The sequence below is a fragment of the Panthera leo genome, chromosome C1 (assembly GCF_018350215.1).
Source record: "Panthera leo isolate Ple1 chromosome C1, P.leo_Ple1_pat1.1, whole genome shotgun sequence".
In the NCBI taxonomy this organism is placed as follows: Eukaryota; Metazoa; Chordata; class Mammalia; order Carnivora; family Felidae; genus Panthera; species Panthera leo.
In genome coordinates this window covers 175,760,509-175,780,795 of record NC_056686.1, presented here as the reverse complement: position 1 = coordinate 175,780,795, position 20,287 = coordinate 175,760,509, and the positions used below count along the sequence as shown (strand labels likewise).

General features: G+C 34.3%; 1 protein-coding gene across 5 annotated transcripts in view; it reads right to left on the bottom strand.

Annotated features, from left to right (window-relative positions):
• PMS1 (PMS1 homolog 1, mismatch repair system component) overlaps positions 1-20,287 on the bottom strand; it is a 98,084-nt gene that overhangs the window by 53,330 nt on the left and 24,467 nt on the right. For 4 of the 5 annotated variants that reach the window (XM_042949443.1, XM_042949441.1, XM_042949444.1 and 1 more), the window contains 2 exons: positions 16,757-16,859; positions 6,720-6,883 (listed from right to left, as the gene is read on the bottom strand). In XM_042949443.1, coding sequence (XP_042805377.1) covers positions 6,720-6,883; positions 16,757-16,859 — 267 coding nt within the window. Of the gene's footprint in view, positions 1-5,377; positions 5,452-6,719; positions 6,884-16,756; positions 16,860-20,287 lie in introns of those variants that run through there. The other variant, XM_042949445.1, reaches the window with a different exon arrangement.

Genomic DNA, 20,287 nt, shown 5'->3' with positions numbered 1-20,287 from the left:
AATTATGGACCTTATAATTTAAGCAGAGAAATGAGGAAAAAATGGATAAAAAACAATTAAAAGATGGTAGGATCAATGGATCCAGTAGAGTCTGAAGGTTGCTGGATGGAATAAGCTGGGGACACAGGAGGTCATGGTCAGAGAGTGAAATACTTAACAATGAAATTATGGAGGAAGTGGTTTTTGGCAATAACAAAGTCTATGGTATAGCCACTGATTTAATAGCTACAGTAGGGTGGAAAGAACAATCACTGGAGAAAAGGTAAAAAATTTGAGAAGCTAGAAAGGACTATGAGGATACTGAAATCACAGAGTGATAGTGATCTAGGGATCTAAAGACATGAAATTAAAATCTGAATGAGATTTTGGGTTGGAGAGAAAAAGGAATGGTCTGGAAGTTGCAATGAGGAACAAGGCAGTGAGAAACAGATGAGAGAAATCAGTCACCATTTGAAAGGGCTGCAGAGGATATAGTGTTCTCAGGGAAAGTCAGATTCCAGAGCAAGAAAAGGCTAAGGACACAGAGGATTTTACTTGTGACTAATCATGAAATGGGACATTTCAGGACATGGGGATGTGTAAGAGACAAATGATTTGGATGAGAAAAAGAGTCCAGGGTGATAAAGAATGAGTTGAGAGACTCAGCCTTCTTGAGTTGATTGACATAAAAGGGAATAGAAACATGATGAGATTAGGGCTGGCAGTCCCAAAGCACTTCACAGTTGCAAGACTTTGACTCTTAAGGGAAAGACTAGAGAGGTCTTGCCAGGATTGAGAGTTCTGGAAATACCATCTGACACATACAGATAAAAGCATGGAGGAGAGAGAGATGGTCTTAAAGATTCCCTGTTGGTAACTACCAATGGACATCTACACCTCACTGCTCTGGGCTCTCATCTGGCTCCTATCAATAAAAAAACCTAAGGAGAAATTTTGCTTTCTGTCCAGATCAGATACCTTCACTTACTCATAGGGTTTTTTCAGAAATTCTGCTGACCCTCTCCTGCCTCACCATCTACATTTAGTATGGAACTGAATTCCAGCTATAAAGAGGTTTTAAGTTGATTTTCATGAAGCTCTTAGGCTTTAGGTAAGTTCTCTAAACATTTTGTTACAGGTAAAGTGACATTTTATCTATTCAGAGCAAGAAAGAACTCTTGTTCATGGGGGTCAGACCTATCTCCACACACACTGATCTACACCAGCATCAGCTCCAGTCCAGCCAAGACATTTGTTAAACATCCACAGAAAGATACAGATCAAAATACATCCACCATGAAGTCTTCCTTGACTATTCTAGCCTGAAGTAACCTTTCCCTTTTCATAGTATTTACCAATATCATTTGATAATCAGTAACTTTTCATTATTCTTTTCATCTATTTAAACGTTCATACACTTTCACATCTTCCTCACTTATTCTGTAAACTCCTACCATGTAATTATTCCATAGGCTATCACATAATTATTCCATAGCACATACTCAAAGCTCTGTATCTAGTAGCTGTGGAAAAGCTATAGCAAAGGAGAATAAATATTGCATTAAGAGCTAAGAGAATTGAACTTTAGCTCATCTTATGCTACATTAAACATTTAAGTTATTAGGCAATCCACTCACATGGTCACGTGAAGATAAAATGGGAAGGGATAGGGATAAAAATACTCTATTTGCTAAAAGGTTTAAGACAGGACAAAAAAGATTTTCAGTGGTCTTTTCTAGATGTAAAGACCTAAAAATCTAGGAGGCATAAATGCTTATATTTTGTGATTTGATATATAAATCACCTTCTTAGAACTTCTAAGTGATGGAAATGTGAAGCTCTAATTTTTTAAGAAATGAAGTGCTTAAGATTTATGTAGACATCCTTAAAAATCAAAGAGGTTTAGAGTTGAAAAGGGCCTTAGAGATCATGTGATCAACTTTTACTGGCCTAAGCTCAAAAAGCTAGATTTGTGCAGAATTCTCTGGAAATTACTGATCAGAAGAGAAATCTACTGTTTTGAAGTAGAGAAACGTATTAGGATAAATAGTAACTGTAAGATGTATTTGGTTAGAGAATTTGTAAAGGAATAATCATATAGTTCCATTTAACTAAGTTAATAGAAACAAAATATATTAAATTGATAACTTAAAGACTATGTCCCTGTCAAGTGTTTCCCTCTCACTGTCCCTCCATGCAATCTTCATGTATTTCCTAACTAGTTCTAATGAAGACATATCAATGACTTACATGCCAAGAAAAGAGACTAGAACAGTATATATGAATACAAGTGAGAATATACTCTGTAAATATCTAAGAGGTCACTGAAGAATCTAAAAGGATGAATCCTCATATTTATAAAATGAATCCTTTTTTGAGGATTCATCCTATTGGATTCTCCAGTGACACCTGTTCTGAAAGAGGCCAGAGTGTTCAAAACTGGAGTTTTATAAATTTATGTGATTTTGATTTTAGCACCATGTATTTCATTTAGTATTTTACTGTGTGCTATGCACTGAGTATTAAGGGGAATATGAATTAGATGCAGTTCTCCCTCCCACAAGAGTCTGCTGAGAAGGAAAGACAGTACACAAATCATTGCCAACAAAGCAAAAATGACATAATAGAAATATGTAAATAATGTTACAGAAGACGAAGAATAACTATGTCTTGCTGGGGATAGGGGAAGAATTCAGAGATTCCTTCAATATGGATAGTATGGATAAACATCGAGATAAAAAATAAACTACAGTAGGGGTGCCTGGGTGACTCATTCCATTGAATATCTGACTACTGATTTCGGCTCTGGTCCTGATCTTAACGGTTCGTGAGATCAAGCCCTGTGTTGGGCTCTGTGCTGACAGCACGGAGTCTGCTTGGGATTCCCTGTTTCCTTCTCTCTCTGCCCCTTTCCACTCATGTGTGTGTGTGTGTGTGTGTGTGTGTGTGTGTGTGTGCTCTCTCTCTCTCTCAATATAAATAAATTAAAAATAAAAATAATAAATAAGCTTAAAAAAAACTACTATAAAATGTGACTTATGTATGTCTTTCATCTTTTCTATATAATAGTTAACAGAAACTAGGTGAAAAGTAAAAGAATATAATAAAGAAAAAAACAGAACCATTTAAAGAATTTAGTTATCATTAATTTGCAGGCAGCAAAAAAACAAAACAAAACACAATATCACCAAAAAATCCCAACCAACCAATCAAGACTGATAATCAACCTCAAGCTAACCTGAAAACTATATCTGAATGGACCTCCACCTTCATTAATTAAAAACAAAACAAAACAAAAAACAAAACCCACTCAAACTTTCAAAGTTGGAACTAGAAAAAAGAAAGGGAATTTAAGGAAAGGGCATTTGAACTACAGTCTTGAACTGGAATTTCCTGTTGACTATACTGCCTCCATAACCTTGCTTGGGATGTGGGTAATACTGGCCCAACTGTGGACTTTTTCTTGATTCCTCATATAGTACAGCTGAAACAAAACTGAGACATTTAACAATATTTGTGTAAAAGGCTAAGAGTTGCAAAAAAAAAAAAATAATAATACAATGAACAAAGAGAATATCATGAATGTTGGGGATACATATTATAAACTACTACTTTTTAATCTTCAGTTTATAATCTAATAAACATGTCCCTTCTTTCTCATTCTTGGTCACCCCCTTCCTCCTACATCTTCAGCCACCACCACAAAAGAGTACCCTCCTAGCGACCCAGAAAACTATGTCAAGAGAGGAAGCCACTACACACACTACCAAATCTCTATGGCCAGTTTTCTGGGTTTCTGTTTCCAGCTAAGGTCCTGCCTCTTCCCAGATTGACTGATGCCAGAGATATTCAACTCTTCAAAGCTGTGTCATCATTCTTCCAGACCTTAAAAATAAACTGATCCCAATAAGCTTTTAGACTAATGTGACATGGAGGTAGGGTAGGTAGATGGAAAGTCACTCCTTAAATTACTATTCTCTTGTAACAGTTAAAACCTTCTCGTATCAATGATAATCCAATTCAGCTTTTCAATACTGAGGGCCTCTAATTATCAAAACAAAATTCAATTCAAAACAATTTTTACAACCATAAATAGTATTTTAGTCAGAAGAAAACATCCACAAAAACCAACAACCATGAAATATGAAAGTACCCCTTATTTGAAATCACAATTTAACATTATATTCTAAACTAGTCGTCTACAGAACTATTCATGCATATATGAAAGAGCTAGAATACTAAATTGGTTTCATATAATCACACTGAGAAAATTTTTTAGTTCTAGGAAATAACTACATTATAAATGAAAATATACACAGCAGGACTTCACAGGAATTCAGTTATTACAACTAAAGCTGAAGACTATAGTGCTTGTTTAAGGAATGGCTCTAACATTTCTCCAAATAATATCTACTTTAAATAAAGTCACTGAATCCACTTGTAAATTATTTCCCTTTGGCTGTCTCATTATTCAATATGCTTTCAAGGAACATGGTGATGAAAGAAGAAAAATACCTCTTTCTAACATAACCATACTGGCAAGAACATCAACATTATCAGTATTCAAAGAATGTCTTGGCAGGTTAAACCTTCATAAAAAGAAGGAACACTATCTAATCCAAGATGTCAAAATAGCAATAGTACTTCTCATATTATGTGCAATATGATTGTTTGTTTATAAAGCAGAAAAAAATTTCAAGAAAAGATGTCAATATAGTCATTTTTAAATTTCAAGCAGAGGCAAAAAATTCTTCTGAAAAGCACATAAATAATGATAAACATGTTTAAAAGAAAAAGGCTAAGAGGAGAGCAGGACTCAATGTTCAAAGAGATTTATGATATGTGCCACTGCCATTCTGGGAGGTTTAACAATATATTTCAGCATTTGAGGCACAACAGCACTACTAAGAAAGAAAAAAGTGGCACAATAATTTGTACTAAGAGAAGGAAGCTTGAAGACAGAGTGCTTGTTCTAATTCAGTCCTTGATCTTGTGTAATAATACTAATACTTAATTTTACTGTAAGATTTTTGATAATCTCACATTATTTTCATGGTAAAATACTCTCAGCATACTCTTTAGGATTTGAACTGAATCTGAAATTACTGAAGGCTATCAAGGGACTTGTGTTTATTCAATGTAAGTTCAGATGTGCTGTCCTCAAAAAATAATAAAATGCAGCATATTATAAAATACTACCTTCCATTCTCAAAAGATAATGCCTGTACTGGTGATCGTACAGTGGTTGGAAAATAATATAAACTTATCCAAAACTTAGAAAATATATATTTGACTTTAAATACTCATTTCTATTACATGAGGCAGAAATCTTGTTTTATTCTATTTTCTTATTGTTGCTTTTCTTTAAAAAAAAGAAGTTCCTATCTTCATATTTTACCTTTTTCATATGTTTTCCCTTCCCAATCACTTTCTTCTGTCCTTGATCTTTTCTTAACTTGGGTATATTCAGCTTTTAATTGCTAAATGTCCTTTGGATAAAGAGGTCATAGGGTTATTTATACTACCGGGATGAGCCTCCATCTATCAACATCCTGAGGAATCACAGCATGGTAGAGCAGGAAGAGATCTCAAGGTATCATGTGGTTGAGTTCTATGGTAGCAGGAATAGGTGGCTGACTAATCTTAATGTTTTTCTTTCTTTTCTGTTTTTTTTTAAATGACCAAAGATTTTGATCATAAATATTCCACCATGGTTTGGTTTAAGACAGAATCATCTTAATAACAAGTAAAAAAACACAGAATAGAAAGAATGCTGGATGAAAAAGGATTCTGACCCCAGTACTACTAATTACTGTAAAGTATATAACAATTTCTTTGATTACTCTGAGCTTTAAGTTCCTCCTACAAATAGAAATAATGCTGCTTAACTTACAAAGTTATTAGTAAGTGTTCTGAAACCTGGAAAAGAACTATATATACAAAAGGTATTAAAATGAAAAGACAAGACAGCAGAGTGGAAATAGCCTGCAGTCTGTAGGCATGTTAAGTTTCAAATCCCATCTCAACAATTTACTAGCTGTGCAACACAGAGCAAAGTATTAAACCTCTCTTGAGTTCAGTCCAGAGGACAATGGTAAATTGATATGTCTACTTCACTCAGTTGTTGCTGTGGATCATAGGAGTTTAATGTACCTAGGATATGATGTAGCATTGTGTAGGGCCTCAATAAATGTTAACTCTCAACTCCCCATTGGGTTTCCATACTTCTGCTTTCCTCTCTTAAATATTCAAGTGCACATGTGGAATTTTATGAAAAACAGAATAATCAGAAAATACCTTTCATTCTATCAAGATTCATCAAGCAACAAGAATTTCTTAATCAGCCTCACTTGAAAACTGGGAAGAAATGAGGTAGTTTCCTTTAAAAAACAAAAAAAACTCTTCCAAAGGAGAAACAGTTTGTAATAGAAGGTGAAAAATGTCACTAAATTGTGAACTCCTTAAAGGAAAAGAACAAGTCTTATACATCTGCATATTTAGGTAGCACTCAAATATTTCTTGGATGTCTACTGGCAAAATCCCTGATCTCAGAAATTATGAAAGGTTCAATCAGATTTCATTTAGATGTCAGATAAGAAAGTAAAGAGGTTCTTTATATAATAAACTAAACAAATGTGGACAAATTTTTGCAAGAAGACTTTACATATCTGATTTTGATAAAATTGTGCCTTTATAATATCATATACCGAAAAATCTTATAGAAACATAATAATACTTACCTTGTTATGTATAAAAACAATCCTTAAGTCAGGTTTAAGTATACCATAGCTTATGAGGAGATCCTGGATCTTTTTTATTTCATCTTTACATTTTTTAGCAGTTGAGTAAAACTGCTTTCTTACCGGTAGATTCTTAAACAATCTTAAAGCAGTTACAGTTGTACCTGTTGGCAGATAAGAGGAAAGCACATTTAGATGTGAAAAGAACTTCACACATCTTCAAATCTGTATACAATATATTCAACCCCTTCTATCACTGAAGGCCAGTCCTCTCCCAACTCCGGGAACCCAAGGTGGCTCAACTTTGCAACTTATTCTGATCCTCTGCTAGACTCCTCTATTTGTAACTGGACTGACTTGGCTAAGTATTATCTCTTCTGTGTGATCTAAACAAGAATAATCTGATTTCTACCACCACACAGAAACATGGGCTCACCAGAATGCAGTATCTTAATAATTTGCTGATATTCAAACCACCTGGAATGATGCTTAGTCTGCACCTTAAAATACAATATATAGGTGGTATAAGGCTAAAATATAGCAAATGTGATAACCTTAATTACTACACTAAAAATTCTTATCTGAAATAATGTCTAATTGTCTGGTTTAATTTCATCTTCTGAACAACAAATATTCAAAACACAGTATAATCTAACACAAAGATTTTCTTTTTACTAGTGTAGTAACTAAAAAGTTGAATTAAAGTATAAATATTATAATGCTTACATATCAGATTAATAACCAGCTTTTGTTAAACACACACACACACACACACACACACACACACACACACACACACACACAATTAGGCCTGGATATTTTCTCATTACTATACCATAAATCTTTGTTTTTTAAACATTGAGGAACTTTTAAAACTACCAGTCATGAGCTAATCTCAACTTAGTAAATCAATCCTCTCATGTGATTCTAATGGCTGTACTGCCAGGGTTGAGAAACAAAGCACTGAGAAGTAAAAAAATCAATTTAGTGTACAGTTTTCAACTTGGCATTACTGACATTTGTTGAGGGGGCTGTCCTGTGCATTGTAGGATGTGTAATTGTATCTTCGGCCTCTACCCATTAGATGCCAGCAGTATCCAACTCAGTCATGACAATAAAAATGTCTCCACACAATGCCAAATGTCTCTTGGGAGGAAAACTGTCCTTGATTGAGAATCACTGATTTAGTATATATAGCAACTAGTATTTTTTTAAAATTAAATAAAGTCTAGAATATACTAAACAAGAGCAGAAAATAGAGTGCATCACACATAGTAAGAGTATATACTGCATCAAGAATTTTTTGCTTTGATTAGATTTGTATGATTAAAATGTACTATGTGAACGAAAGTCAGAAAGGCTAAAAGTTGCTGCAATAGGTCAATCTTTGACCTACCGCTCACAAAAAAGAACAAAACAGAATGGCAATCATGAGGAAAATATAAGACTTAGAAACCCTAGCATAAAATCAGGAGTTCCAGGAAGAGAAAAAGAAACAAATACAGGTTTAACTAAACAGAAGAAAATTTTCTTGAGTTAAAGTCTTTAGTACAAATTTCAAGAGCTTACTACAAGCAGGAATATTTGTGTGTGTGTGTGTGTGTGTGTGTGTGTGTGTGTGTGTGTGTGTATGTATATATGGAGAAAGAGACACCACACTTCCACTGGAAATCCTAAATTTTAGGATTAATTTAAGGGCAAGGAAAAAATTTTAGAAACTTTCAGAGATAGTAAGTTCCTTATGAGGAAATGCTAGCATCAAATTTCTTAACTATAACACTAGAAGACAATCTACAAATGATTGAGGGGTAATTAAGAAACTTACACCCAGTAGGGCTATGTATAAGGATAAAATGAAGACACTGCAAGGATTCAGAAGTTCATTCCCCAAGTACATTTTATTAAAACAGTGGTGGATGAGCACTAGCCAAATGAGAATTATATCAAAATAGAAATTTTATGACAGAAGAAGATGAGAAAATAAAATTGATAAGCAAAGAGTTTTAGCCAAATGTAAACATAATATGGCAACATGGATGGCATTTGCAATGTAACTGTGAAATAGGAATTATTGAAATGAAAGAGATGTAGGGGAGGGCCTAACAGTAGCATGAAACTGTTTTACACTATTATTAATAACACTGGATAACTGGAGTAAAGGGGTTGGGAATGAAAAGGGCTAAAGCTTATATGGACCTATATATTCTTGACTATGGCAAGTTCCTTTCCTACCAATGTTCTCCTTCTGGTGTGTCCTCCAACACATCATACTTATTTGCACCTCAGAACTTTTGCATATGGTGTTTCCCCTACTACCTTTTGCATGGCTAACTCCTTTATCAACTTTCAGATCCTAACCTAAGTATCACCTCTTTAAAGAATCCATCCCTGAATGCCCTATCAAAGACTGGTTCTCCCAAAGTGAAACCATGTTTTATTTCTTCCTAGAAATTATCAATATTTGAAAAAATTTGTGTCCACCTCCCCTTTTAGAATACAACAAGAAGCATAAGAGCAAATGATTATGTACCATGTATGACATTACAGCCCCAGCACCTCAATGACTAATAACCTACAGGCATTTAACAAAAAAGTTTTGAATAACAAATAGAAATGCATGCACAGAAATGAATGCATAGAAGAAAAAAATACAAATGTGGTAATAAGAATAAACCCCAAATTTGTTTGGACTGTTTTCTTAGTTATAAGGAACACATGGTGTTTTTATAATTTTTGAAACTTTATTTTATAAATATATACAACTTTTTTTATCTTAGGAAAAAAAGATCTTTGAGGGGAAAAAAAAAAAAAAAACAAGGGAAAAGCTGTATTTCTATTTTGCTCACATTTGATGTTTTCCTGCTTCTTTTCTCTTGATCAGGTAAGTTCATCAGCATATTACGTTACTAACAATTTAATTAAAATTTTTTTTTGCTTTCCTCCATTTTTAGGTAGGTATTTTTTTGGCCTAAATTTAACATGTCACCTTCACACACAGAATTAAAGTCCTTGGAACACCATGGTATTTCTCACTTGTAACACTGTGGTGCTACATTTTCTGCCTTAGGAAAGTAAACAGGCTACTACCAAATTCACATCGAGGTGAAGTTGACAGAGATCAAGGAGTGCACATGCCCAGCAATCACAACAGGTATGCACTCTGCCTTCCTGCTAAACAAAGGACACACTCAGAGCAGAGTGTATCAGACCCTATCATCAGAGACCTCTTATGCCTTTTTCTCATTTCACTCTATGTTCTTTCTAGATATTTCCTCCACGCCCAAAGTTTCAACTACTACATGTATGCCAATGATTCTTGATCAAAGTTATAAGAAACACTATACTTTTATGAATCTCTGAAAAAGAAAATATATGCCAAATAATTCATGATACAATGCCTTAACAACAGTCCTGTGCAATACATGAATTGGTCCACACCAGCCTCTCACTGCTTAGATATTTCTTTTATCTATCCTCACTGATATGGCAATTTCCTCTTGTGTCTTCAATTTCAGTGCCTGGCATGTGATAGCAAACCTTTTGAACTTAACCCAGCTTTTTTCACTTGTGGCTATATTCTCTTTTTAGGTCTCACAAAGCATTTGTTGTTTTGCAAAAAAAAATATGAAACTGTTGTTTATTCTTGCAATCAACACATGAATTATCAATAATGCACAAAACTTCCCATCCAAAAAGGATTTGGGGAGGCCATTAATTACAAGCCACGACCTGTTTTTAGAGACGTCAAAATGAGAGAAAACACACATCTTAGAATTTACTAAAGATATACATATGAAACTGACAGCATTCAAGTTATAAATAAACGCTCACTCAGTATCACCTGAATGTCCCAAAGCCACCTCAAATCAACCACACCCAGACCTGAACTCATTCTTTTCCTTCTTACGTCTGATACTTACACTTAATCCTCTTTCTCATATAACACTAACATCCAACAGTTTCCAAAGGCAGATACTCTAGATTTAACTGATTCTTCCCTCTCCCTCTTACTGCCAATATTGTGTAAGTCTTTTAGGCCTGTTCTATCCTAAAAATCTGTTTCAAATCTATGTCAAGTCCCTTTCCCTCCTTCAAAACTTAGTTCAAGATAACATTTCTTATAATAAGACATAGTTTATGGTAGGAGTTACAGTGTTCTAATTAATTTTATAAATACCATGACATTCACCCTCTACCTAAAAAGGTTCAGTGGCTCACTGCTGGTTATAAGAAATAAACTTTTACTTTCAGTTTTAGAAATTTCACTTGGTTCTTTTTTAGAGTTCCATTTCTCTGCTGAAATTGTTTTTTTAGCAATTTTGACCATCTTTTCCTCTAAATTCTTTAACATAGTTGTTTTAAGTTCTTGTCTGCTAATTCAAATATGAGGTCATGTTTGTTTTCTTATATCAACTATTTTTTTCTCTTATAGATCCCATTTTCCTTTGTTTCTTAATATTTTTATTTTTGCCAGACATTGCATAGATACATAAGTAAATGAAAGAAAAATAGATACGTAAGTAGATATTTTCCCCCAGAGAAGGCACTTTATTTCCTCTGTCAAGTAGCTAAAGAGAGAATCTCTTCAATATAATTAGGAATGTATCTGGGTTGGAGCTGAGCTGCCCCTTTATTTAGCTCTAGTTCACTTCTCGTTTCAAATGTCTTAAAGATGGAATGGGGTCTTTTCTTCTAGCAAGGTTTTGGGATCTCTAGCACTGCAAAACTTTGTCTCTCTAGCTCAGTCCTAATTTTCTTTATCACTGCTTACTAAGCGTAAGTCCTGATGAGATCTGGCATCTGAGGTGAACCAACTCTGTCTGAGGATCCCATCCTCCAATATCTCATGTCAGCTTACATATGGCTGTTAAAGAAGTTCAGCTGGTTCCTCCTAGGGCCATAAAAGATGCCTTGTTCATGGCAGACTTGTTCCTTTGCGCACCTATGCCCCCAGACTCAGTTAATGCTCCCAGGGATGCAAGTACTTTTCTTGTCTACTCATCTTTCTCTTGAACCTAACTCATTTAACTTCCTTTTTTGCCCTCCAAGTTTTTATTAAATTTTATTTAGCTAAAATACAGTGTAATATTAGTTTCAGGTACAGGATTTGGTAATTCATCTCTTACATACCACACCCAGTGCTCATCACAAGTGCCTTCCTTAATACCCTTCACCCATTTCATCCCCCTGCCCACCTCCCTTCCAGCAACCCTCATTCGTTCTTCATAATTAGGAGTCTGTTTTATGGTTTGCCTCTCTTTTTTCTCCCCATGTTCATCTGTTTTGTTTCTTAAATTCCACATATGAGTGAAATCATATGGTATTTGTCTTCTTTGTGACATAGTTCTTCAATTGGTGCTTTTCCTCTTCATCTTTCTTCTCTTGCTACAAGGTTAAACCCCCACCCCTTCTTACCTACCATCTTCAAACTCAAATGATAACTTTTCTGAAAAACTCCCTAACCTTCCTCTAGGCAGCTGGTGGCTTCTTTTTACTGTCATTACTTAGTCATCTGTGTTCTCCACTACTCTGTGAGTTCCTTTAACTCATCTGTGTTCTCCACTAGCCTGTGACAAATATAATAGCATGTACTGTAGCTGTGGTGACAGTATATCTGGGTATATCTGTGTATCTGTGGACAGATAGTGAGAAGGAAGGCAGGCAGAAATCAATAAAGCAAAATACAAATGTACGAAAAGGTACTTGTTGATTTTTAAATATGTTATATGTGAAAGACCACACTATAATTAATCCATATATTAACTGATAAATTATTGCTTCAGCAGTTAAAAATGTTCTCTTAGAGCAAACTGAGATTTAACAATAAGCCAAGAATTATATATGTTTGAATAAAACTTAATGATGGAAAACTATGTTGATTCTAAATGAAATGTGTATCCTTAAAAAAAGTACCAAGTAATATTGGCCAATAGGGAGGAGGCCCTAGTATACTATCATATTTTACAAGAGAACTGCTCAGCTCTCTAACTTTAGCACATTCTACAAACACCAGAATTAAACTGCAATCCTATAATATGTTCCCTGTTATATTTTTACATGACCCTATGTTATGCCACTTATAAAGGCAGCTAGCTATTTATATTCCTAATGTAAAGAGGTATGGTTGCTTGAATATATCAAACTTTTTAAAAACTATTTAATGAATAAAGTTTCAGTCTCAAGATGAAAAAAATCTTCCGATGCATGCACAATCATACTTAACAGGGATTTACAAAGAACACGATGCTCTACTCTAGTAACAGGGTAAGGAAAGGAATGACCCTGATCAGAGTACTTTAAATATACTATTTTTGATACCTGAGAAATTCCTACGGCAGAAGTACTAGGATATGTTAAAAGAATTTGCCAGGAGGGTAAATCAATTTAGAAAGCTTACTACTGATTATCTAGGGTAAAGGAAATGGAAGTAATAACAGAAAAAAGATATGATTACAACAAATAATTTAGTAAGTTATTGTAAGATAATTTAAAATTATTTTTACATTTCTTATAAATTTTTAAGTGTCTTAAAACAGAAGTGAACAGAAGGGTAATTTAAAATGACACGCTATTAAGCACATACATCATTTTAAAGGGCTAAATTAATCCACAAAACGAATACCTACACCCAGAAAAACCAGAATTGAAATCTCCAGTAAACTATTTTTAAACATCTTAAATATGGTTTTTAAAGGGGTAACAGGGGTGCCTGGGTGGCTCAGTTGGTTAAGCGTCTGACTTCAGCTCAGGTCATGATCTCACTGAGTTCCAGCCCCATGTCCAGCTCTGTGCTGACAGCTCGGAGCCTGGAGCTACTTCAGATCCTTTGTCTCCCTTTCTCTGGGCCCCTCCCCTACTCACACTCTGTCTCTCTCTCAAAAATGAATAAATGTTAAAAAAAAAAAAAAAATTAAAGGGGTAACAAATTTTCCAGTGTCTAAAAAAGATTTTGCACCTACAGTTAGGTGTCATCTTCTGATCAGATGATATGAAGAGTAACTGTGAAGCAAGGATGTTCACACCACTGCAGAAATTTATCTACAAGAACCCTAAATGCACAGGTACTAATTAGGATGGTTGTACTGTAGTTTTATCTTACACAGAAAATATTTAAATGGAAGTTGAATGACAGCTGGTAGTGAAATGTGAGTCTGTGATCCAATCACTCAAAAACTATCAGCACTAAGGCAATATAAATGTAAAAAGCTTTTAAAAGTGCTTGTAGATTTCTATAATATGTCCATCTACAGAAATTTAAAAGTAAGAGCTTGATTCTTTGTTGTTTTCCTAGCCAACCAACTATAACTAGGAGATAAAAATGTATCATGAAAGGCAATTACTAGTTTCACAACTACTGACCTTCCAAGTATGTTGTTTCTTAAGATAAAAGGAATATGCTAAAGAAAATAAGGTTCATTTACTGACTACAGAAGTTCCTTAATATGCATACCTAGTCTCACTCAAAGTAGAAGACTTGGGTCAGCAAGAAAAGAAAAATCAATCAACAAATGGGCAGAGATCAGAAGGATTCCATATTTAAGTATTGCTATTTCATAGTTCCCATGGTGATGAACACAGAAAAGCATGAGAAGTATGAGTGATGCAGAGCAACAGGCCATCCAGATTAGACTGGCTACTACTAAGATAAAAATAAATACATTTAAGTTTTATAAGGTGACTAGATTACTTCAAAGTACTCTACTGGAGAGCCACCCAAATATGTCCTAATGGCCTCCTAATTTGAACTCCTCAGAATTGGGGTCAGAACATTTCTGGAAAGGGACTATACTAAAAAAAAAAAAAAGCCTTCTCCTTTGTAACCTTCAGTACATAAAAAAGAAAAAGAATCACAGTCTATTATTTTTAAGTAAAATATGTACAATATTATCATACATCAAATTAAACAGCTACAAGATGAGCTCATTTTTATTAACTGAGTAAATGCCAAAAAAAAGTGTTTTCTTAGAAGTTCCAACTGACTCTTTCCTTTGTGTGGATATAAAAATATAAATTCTTAATATGCAAATTAATCAGCAATTTGAAGATTAAAAAATAAGAGAAAAAGTGAATTTGGTATCAGTATTAAGACATAATAAATATATTTTAATGAAAAAAGATGGTAATTATTAAAAAGATAGATCTAGGGGCACCTGGGTGGCTCGGTCGGTTAAGCGTCCGACTTTGGCTCAGGTCATGATCTCGCGGTCCGTGAGTTCAAGCCCCGCGTCGGGCTCTGTGCTGACAGCTCAGAGCCTGGGGCCTGTTTCAGATTCTGTGTCTCCCTCTCTCTGACCCTCCCCCGTTCATGCTCTGTCTCTCTCTGTCTCAAAAATAAATAAACGTTAAAAAAAAATTAAAAAAAAAAAAAAAAAAGATAGATCTAATAATTTAATATTAAAATTAGAGGGAAGAAACTAAAGAAAAAATATAGTACTTCAATAAATTACAATGAGGGACCACAAAATTAAAAAATGAATTTATAATTCAATTGGAAAAGAAGGGCAAACAGCAACAAATCCTTTCAGATCAAATAATTCTTTTGAACATGACTAAAGAGGTCATACCTTCAACATTCTCTCAACTTTAAACACTCATTACCGGAAGTTAGCGGTATGGAAACAATTAAAGGAGATACATGAAACTCAAGCCTGAAGAGCTTTTCTTTTTTGTTGTAAGTGGACAGTAAAGGAACATAAAAACATAAGATGTCAACTAAAATGTAATAAAATTACTTAAGTGTATAAAACACGAAAGAACTGTAATAATAATTAATAGAGCAATATTATTAGATGAAGTAACATTAGCAATGAGCTAAGAGTTGTTGCAACTGAGTGATGGGTACATTATTCTATTTATTTGCACATACATTTCAAGTTTTCCATGAACAGATATATTTTAATTATTTAATCATAGAATCTTAATTATATGGTATATTACAATTACCAAATCAATAATGTTTTAGGCATTTCAATAAAATATCCTTCACATATTAAGAGGACACTAAGTGATCCAACAATAGCAAAATAATTGCTCTTACAGTTTTAACAGAAGAGTAACTAATCCATGTTTTTGTCCATAGTCTGTTTTTAAAAATTAATTTATTTAAATTCAAGTTAGTTAGTATACAGTGTAGTATTGGTTTCAGGAGAACCCAGTGATTCATCTTTTACATATAATACTCAGTGCTCATCCCAACAAATGCCCTTCTTAAAGTCCATCACCCATTTAGCCCATCTTATCAAACACCTCCCCTCCAGCAATCCTCAGTTTGTTCCACAGCTAATATCATCCTCAATGGGGAAAAACCTGAGAGCTTTCCCCCTAAGGTCAGGAACACAACAGGGATGTCCATTCTCACCACTGTTGTTCAACACAGTACTGTGAGCCCTAGCCTCAGCAATCAGACAACAGAAAGAAATAAAAGGCATACAAGCTGAAAAAGAAGTCAAACTTTCACTCTTAACAGATGACATGATACTCTATATGGATAACCCAAAAGACTCCACCAAAAAATTGCTAGAACTGATACGTGAATTCAGTAAAGTCATAGGATATAAGATCAACGTGCAGAAATCGATTACATTTCTATATACCAATAATAAAGCATCAGAAAAAGGAATCAAGGAATTGATCCCATTTACAACTGCACCAAAAACAATAAGATACCCAGGAATAAACCTAACCAAAGACATAAAAGATCTGTATACTGAAAACTATAGAAAGCTTATGAAAGAAATTAAAGAAGACACAAAGAAATAGCAAAACATTCCATACTCAAGATTGGAAGAACAAATACTGTTAAAATGTCTATACTCTCCATAGTCTTTTAACAGTCTCTCTTTAGAAAACTAAGTATTTAAGAGATTGGTGACTAAAGTAGGGGTTGAATATTCACTTGGAAGTTAACTACCCTTTATCATGAGCAAACCTGAAGTAATGCATCTGATTTTGAGGTGTAACAATTTTTAAAAAAATAAACAAGAAAAAAACAAAATAAACAAGAAAGAAAAGGCAAAACTACAAAGCTACTCTCTTACCTTGACCAAGATGTGAAGGTTTTTGAGAAATTATGTGGCCGCTGCCATCCAAAACATACTGGGTGCTAAAATTATCAGAAGCTGTCCTTGTTGTAATCAAAACCTGGAATATAAAAAAACTAATAAAATTATGATTTTAGATTTTACAGTGGACTCATTATCAAATTAAATTTAAAATGATTATACATTTACTTAAGATTGAAAAAAAGTTTGGGGCACCTGAGTGGCTCAGTTGGTTAAGCATCTAACTCTTGATTTCAGCTCAGGTCATGATCTCAGTTTGTGAGATCGAGCCCCATGTTGGGCTCCATACTCAGTGTGGAGCCTGCTGAAGATTCCAGCTCTCTTTCTCCCTCTGCCCCTCTCCCCTGCTTGCACTTGCAGTCTCCCTCTCCCTCTTTAAAATTAAAAAAAAGAAAAATTAAAGTTAGGGGCGCCTGGGTGGCTCAGTCGATTAAGCATCCGACTTCAGCTCAGATCATGATCTCAAGGTTTGGGAGTTCGAGCCCTGCGTCAGGCTCTGTGCTGACAGTTCAAAGCCTGGAGCCTGCTTCAGATTCTGTGTCTCCCTTTCTCTCTGCCCCTCTCCTGCTCCCATTCTGTCTCTCTCTCAAAAATAAACATTAAAAAAAAAATTTTTTTTTTAAATAGTAGGCTACTTTATATTTTTTATGTGGCAAATTACTGATTTTTGAGTATTTAACTTTAACTAAAATACTCATACACAAATCTATACATCTGAAATGTACTGGTTATTTGTATATATGACTGAAATGGCTATTTGTATTATATGACTTACATCTGTAAAATCAAATACTGTAACTGCATTAGGGAAACTTCTTTTTGTTTATTTACTTTGAGAGGGAGAGAGAGAGCACACGAGCAAGGGAGGGGCAGAAAGAGAGGGAGGGAAAGAATCCCAAGCAGGCTCTGCACTGTCAGTGCAGAGCCCAATGCAGGGTTCAATTTCACAAACCGTGAGATCATGACCTGAGCCAAAATGAGGAGTCGAACGCTCAAATGACTGAGCTACCCAGGCACTCTGGGAAACTTGCTTTTTAAAAGACAATTTCCATAAATTTGTTGGTAATGTGAAAAAGCCTTTTGTAAAATGATCGTTCTTTTTATAATCTGTATAAAACTGCACTTCTGTATTTCAAGGTAATGGTTCAAAAGAATAAAAAAATATAAATCATACACACGTATATTTGTGGACAATTTTTTCTTAAAACCAAGCTATTTAAATGTAATTTAAATGTAGTTTAAATGCTTAAAACCTGAACTATTTAAATGTAATTTTTTTGTTAAATGAAGAAGATATTAGCACTAAGACATTTATGTGTAAGAAAGGATTTCACTGAGCATGAAAATATTTCCTAAGGTGTTATAGTCACATAAATATAAATTTAAGAATGTCTGCATTCTTCTGAGCTACCCTCACCCTTGGCTTTCTGTTTACCTACTCTGTGAGATTAGTGGGAGAGCATGACAATAGAAAACCATTCCACTGTCAGAAAATAACAGGCAGGGAGTGGGCATATTTCTTCAGGAAAGCACAATGGATTCAGAAAAGGATGCCCTCCTTACACTTTTTGTGAGCAATAATGATCCAAAATTGGGAGCAATCTTTCTTGGCCATCTGTGAACTCAGGAGAGTTATCTGAAACTTATATTTAAGAAAGAAGCCACAAAGATCCAGCTCCACTGCTGGAACTCATCTAGGTCCAGTTGGATCTACATTGGATTTGATGGTTCTGACACCCTGCCCTAAACATGCACTAATTTACAGCAGGCCATATGGCTATAAAACACGTAGATACCAGGCAGGGAATAGCAGAGTCACCATTACGTGCACAAACACACACACACACACACACACACACAGCTTCTCTAGCTCACAATATTAGAATCTATTAGACTCTAAGGGTAATGTCCATAAAATTCCTTACCAGAAGCACTGCCTTAAGCTGTTTTCCAAAAACATACACCTAAATCAAAGTTGTGAGCCTCTGTATAACCTTAAGTGATTCTTCTACTTCTTCCAAAATTATATTCCGTGGTTCAAAAGTTGTATAACTTTAAAAGTTTTCCTGATAACCAATTTTAATCTTCCCTGCTACATCCCCAACTCTATTTTGTCCAGTAGTGATTTTCTCTAATAAACTCTGTTTAAAAACAAAGAGTACAGAAAATTTCTTTCCTGTCTCTTAATTTAATTACTCTATGATTGTCCCTGTAAAAACAATTCTACATTTAACCATTTTTCAAAAATGCCAAGGTCAACTGAATTCTATTTCTATTCTCCAAAGAGCTAGCCACCTGACCTAAAGGTGGTGTTATTAAGCAAAAGTAGTCCTAGAACTCTGAGTTCTAGTACTAATTAAGCCAGTGGCTTGTTAGATGGTCCTGAATAAATGATTACTCTATCATCTTTAAGGAAGTGCAATGATAAGATGAAAATGATACTAATACTCCACAAGGTTATATGGATTTTTGTTTTAACTACTTTCAAAGCATTTTATAAATATTAACTTGTTCATCCTTTAAACATATTAGTTAATAGCAAAATACCCCAACTTAGATGAATAAACTGATGTGCTAAAAAGTAAAATAGGACCTTACTGGTCATAAATGTAACATTTGTATTAAAGTAAAAAAAAAATACACTATTGTTTTCCAATATTAATTTTTTTGAATTAGAATGTGTAAGGGTACTGTGAAAATTTATCTTGATAGGAAATGCTTCACAATTCACTGCTAAAGACAGTGAAGGACAACACAGGTTAGCATGTTTCACAAATTCGTTAAATACAATGTGCTCCTCAGAGGAAGGAACTGTATTTCAAGAGTTCATTTCATATGACCCTGTGTCCTGGACAGCAAACCTTTTTTTGGACCAGGCACAGGCTTAGAATGTGTTAGCTCTGCAGCAGTTAACATATTTGAACCTGCAGTAACTCCACCATCAGATGCATCTCTAATATTACAAATTTTTACTTGTGCTTCTTACTAGAGACACTAATGAACTATGGCAGAATGAATATAGTGGTGTCAAGGGAAGAACTAAAATTTATTTAAAGAATTTTAAAAGGAGAAGTTTATTTTAAAAGGTAAAGTTTTAAGAGTTCTCAGAGAACCTTACAGATTATATTGGCTATCAGTTATGAAAAACTGTCTTTTTGGTCTAGTTACTGAGTTTCAAAAATCATATAATACTAATACAAAGTTAAAATTCACAGAATTCATAAAAGCATCTAAACTTTAGATAAGCATAAGTTTTCTCAATGTTTTAGATAAAACTCAATTAAAACTTTAGGATACATCCTGTCAATTCATGCAAAAAAACCTTTCTTGACAAAAATTCATTTAAGACAATTATGTTAAAGTTTGTTCCTATTTTTTATTTTTATTTTTTGCTGATTTTTGGATGAACACCTTGGCACAGACACAGGAGTCTGAAAACTAAGGTAAATGGTCATGATTCAGCTGAAATATCAATTTTGCCTGGATCACTGAAATGTCTTTCTTTCT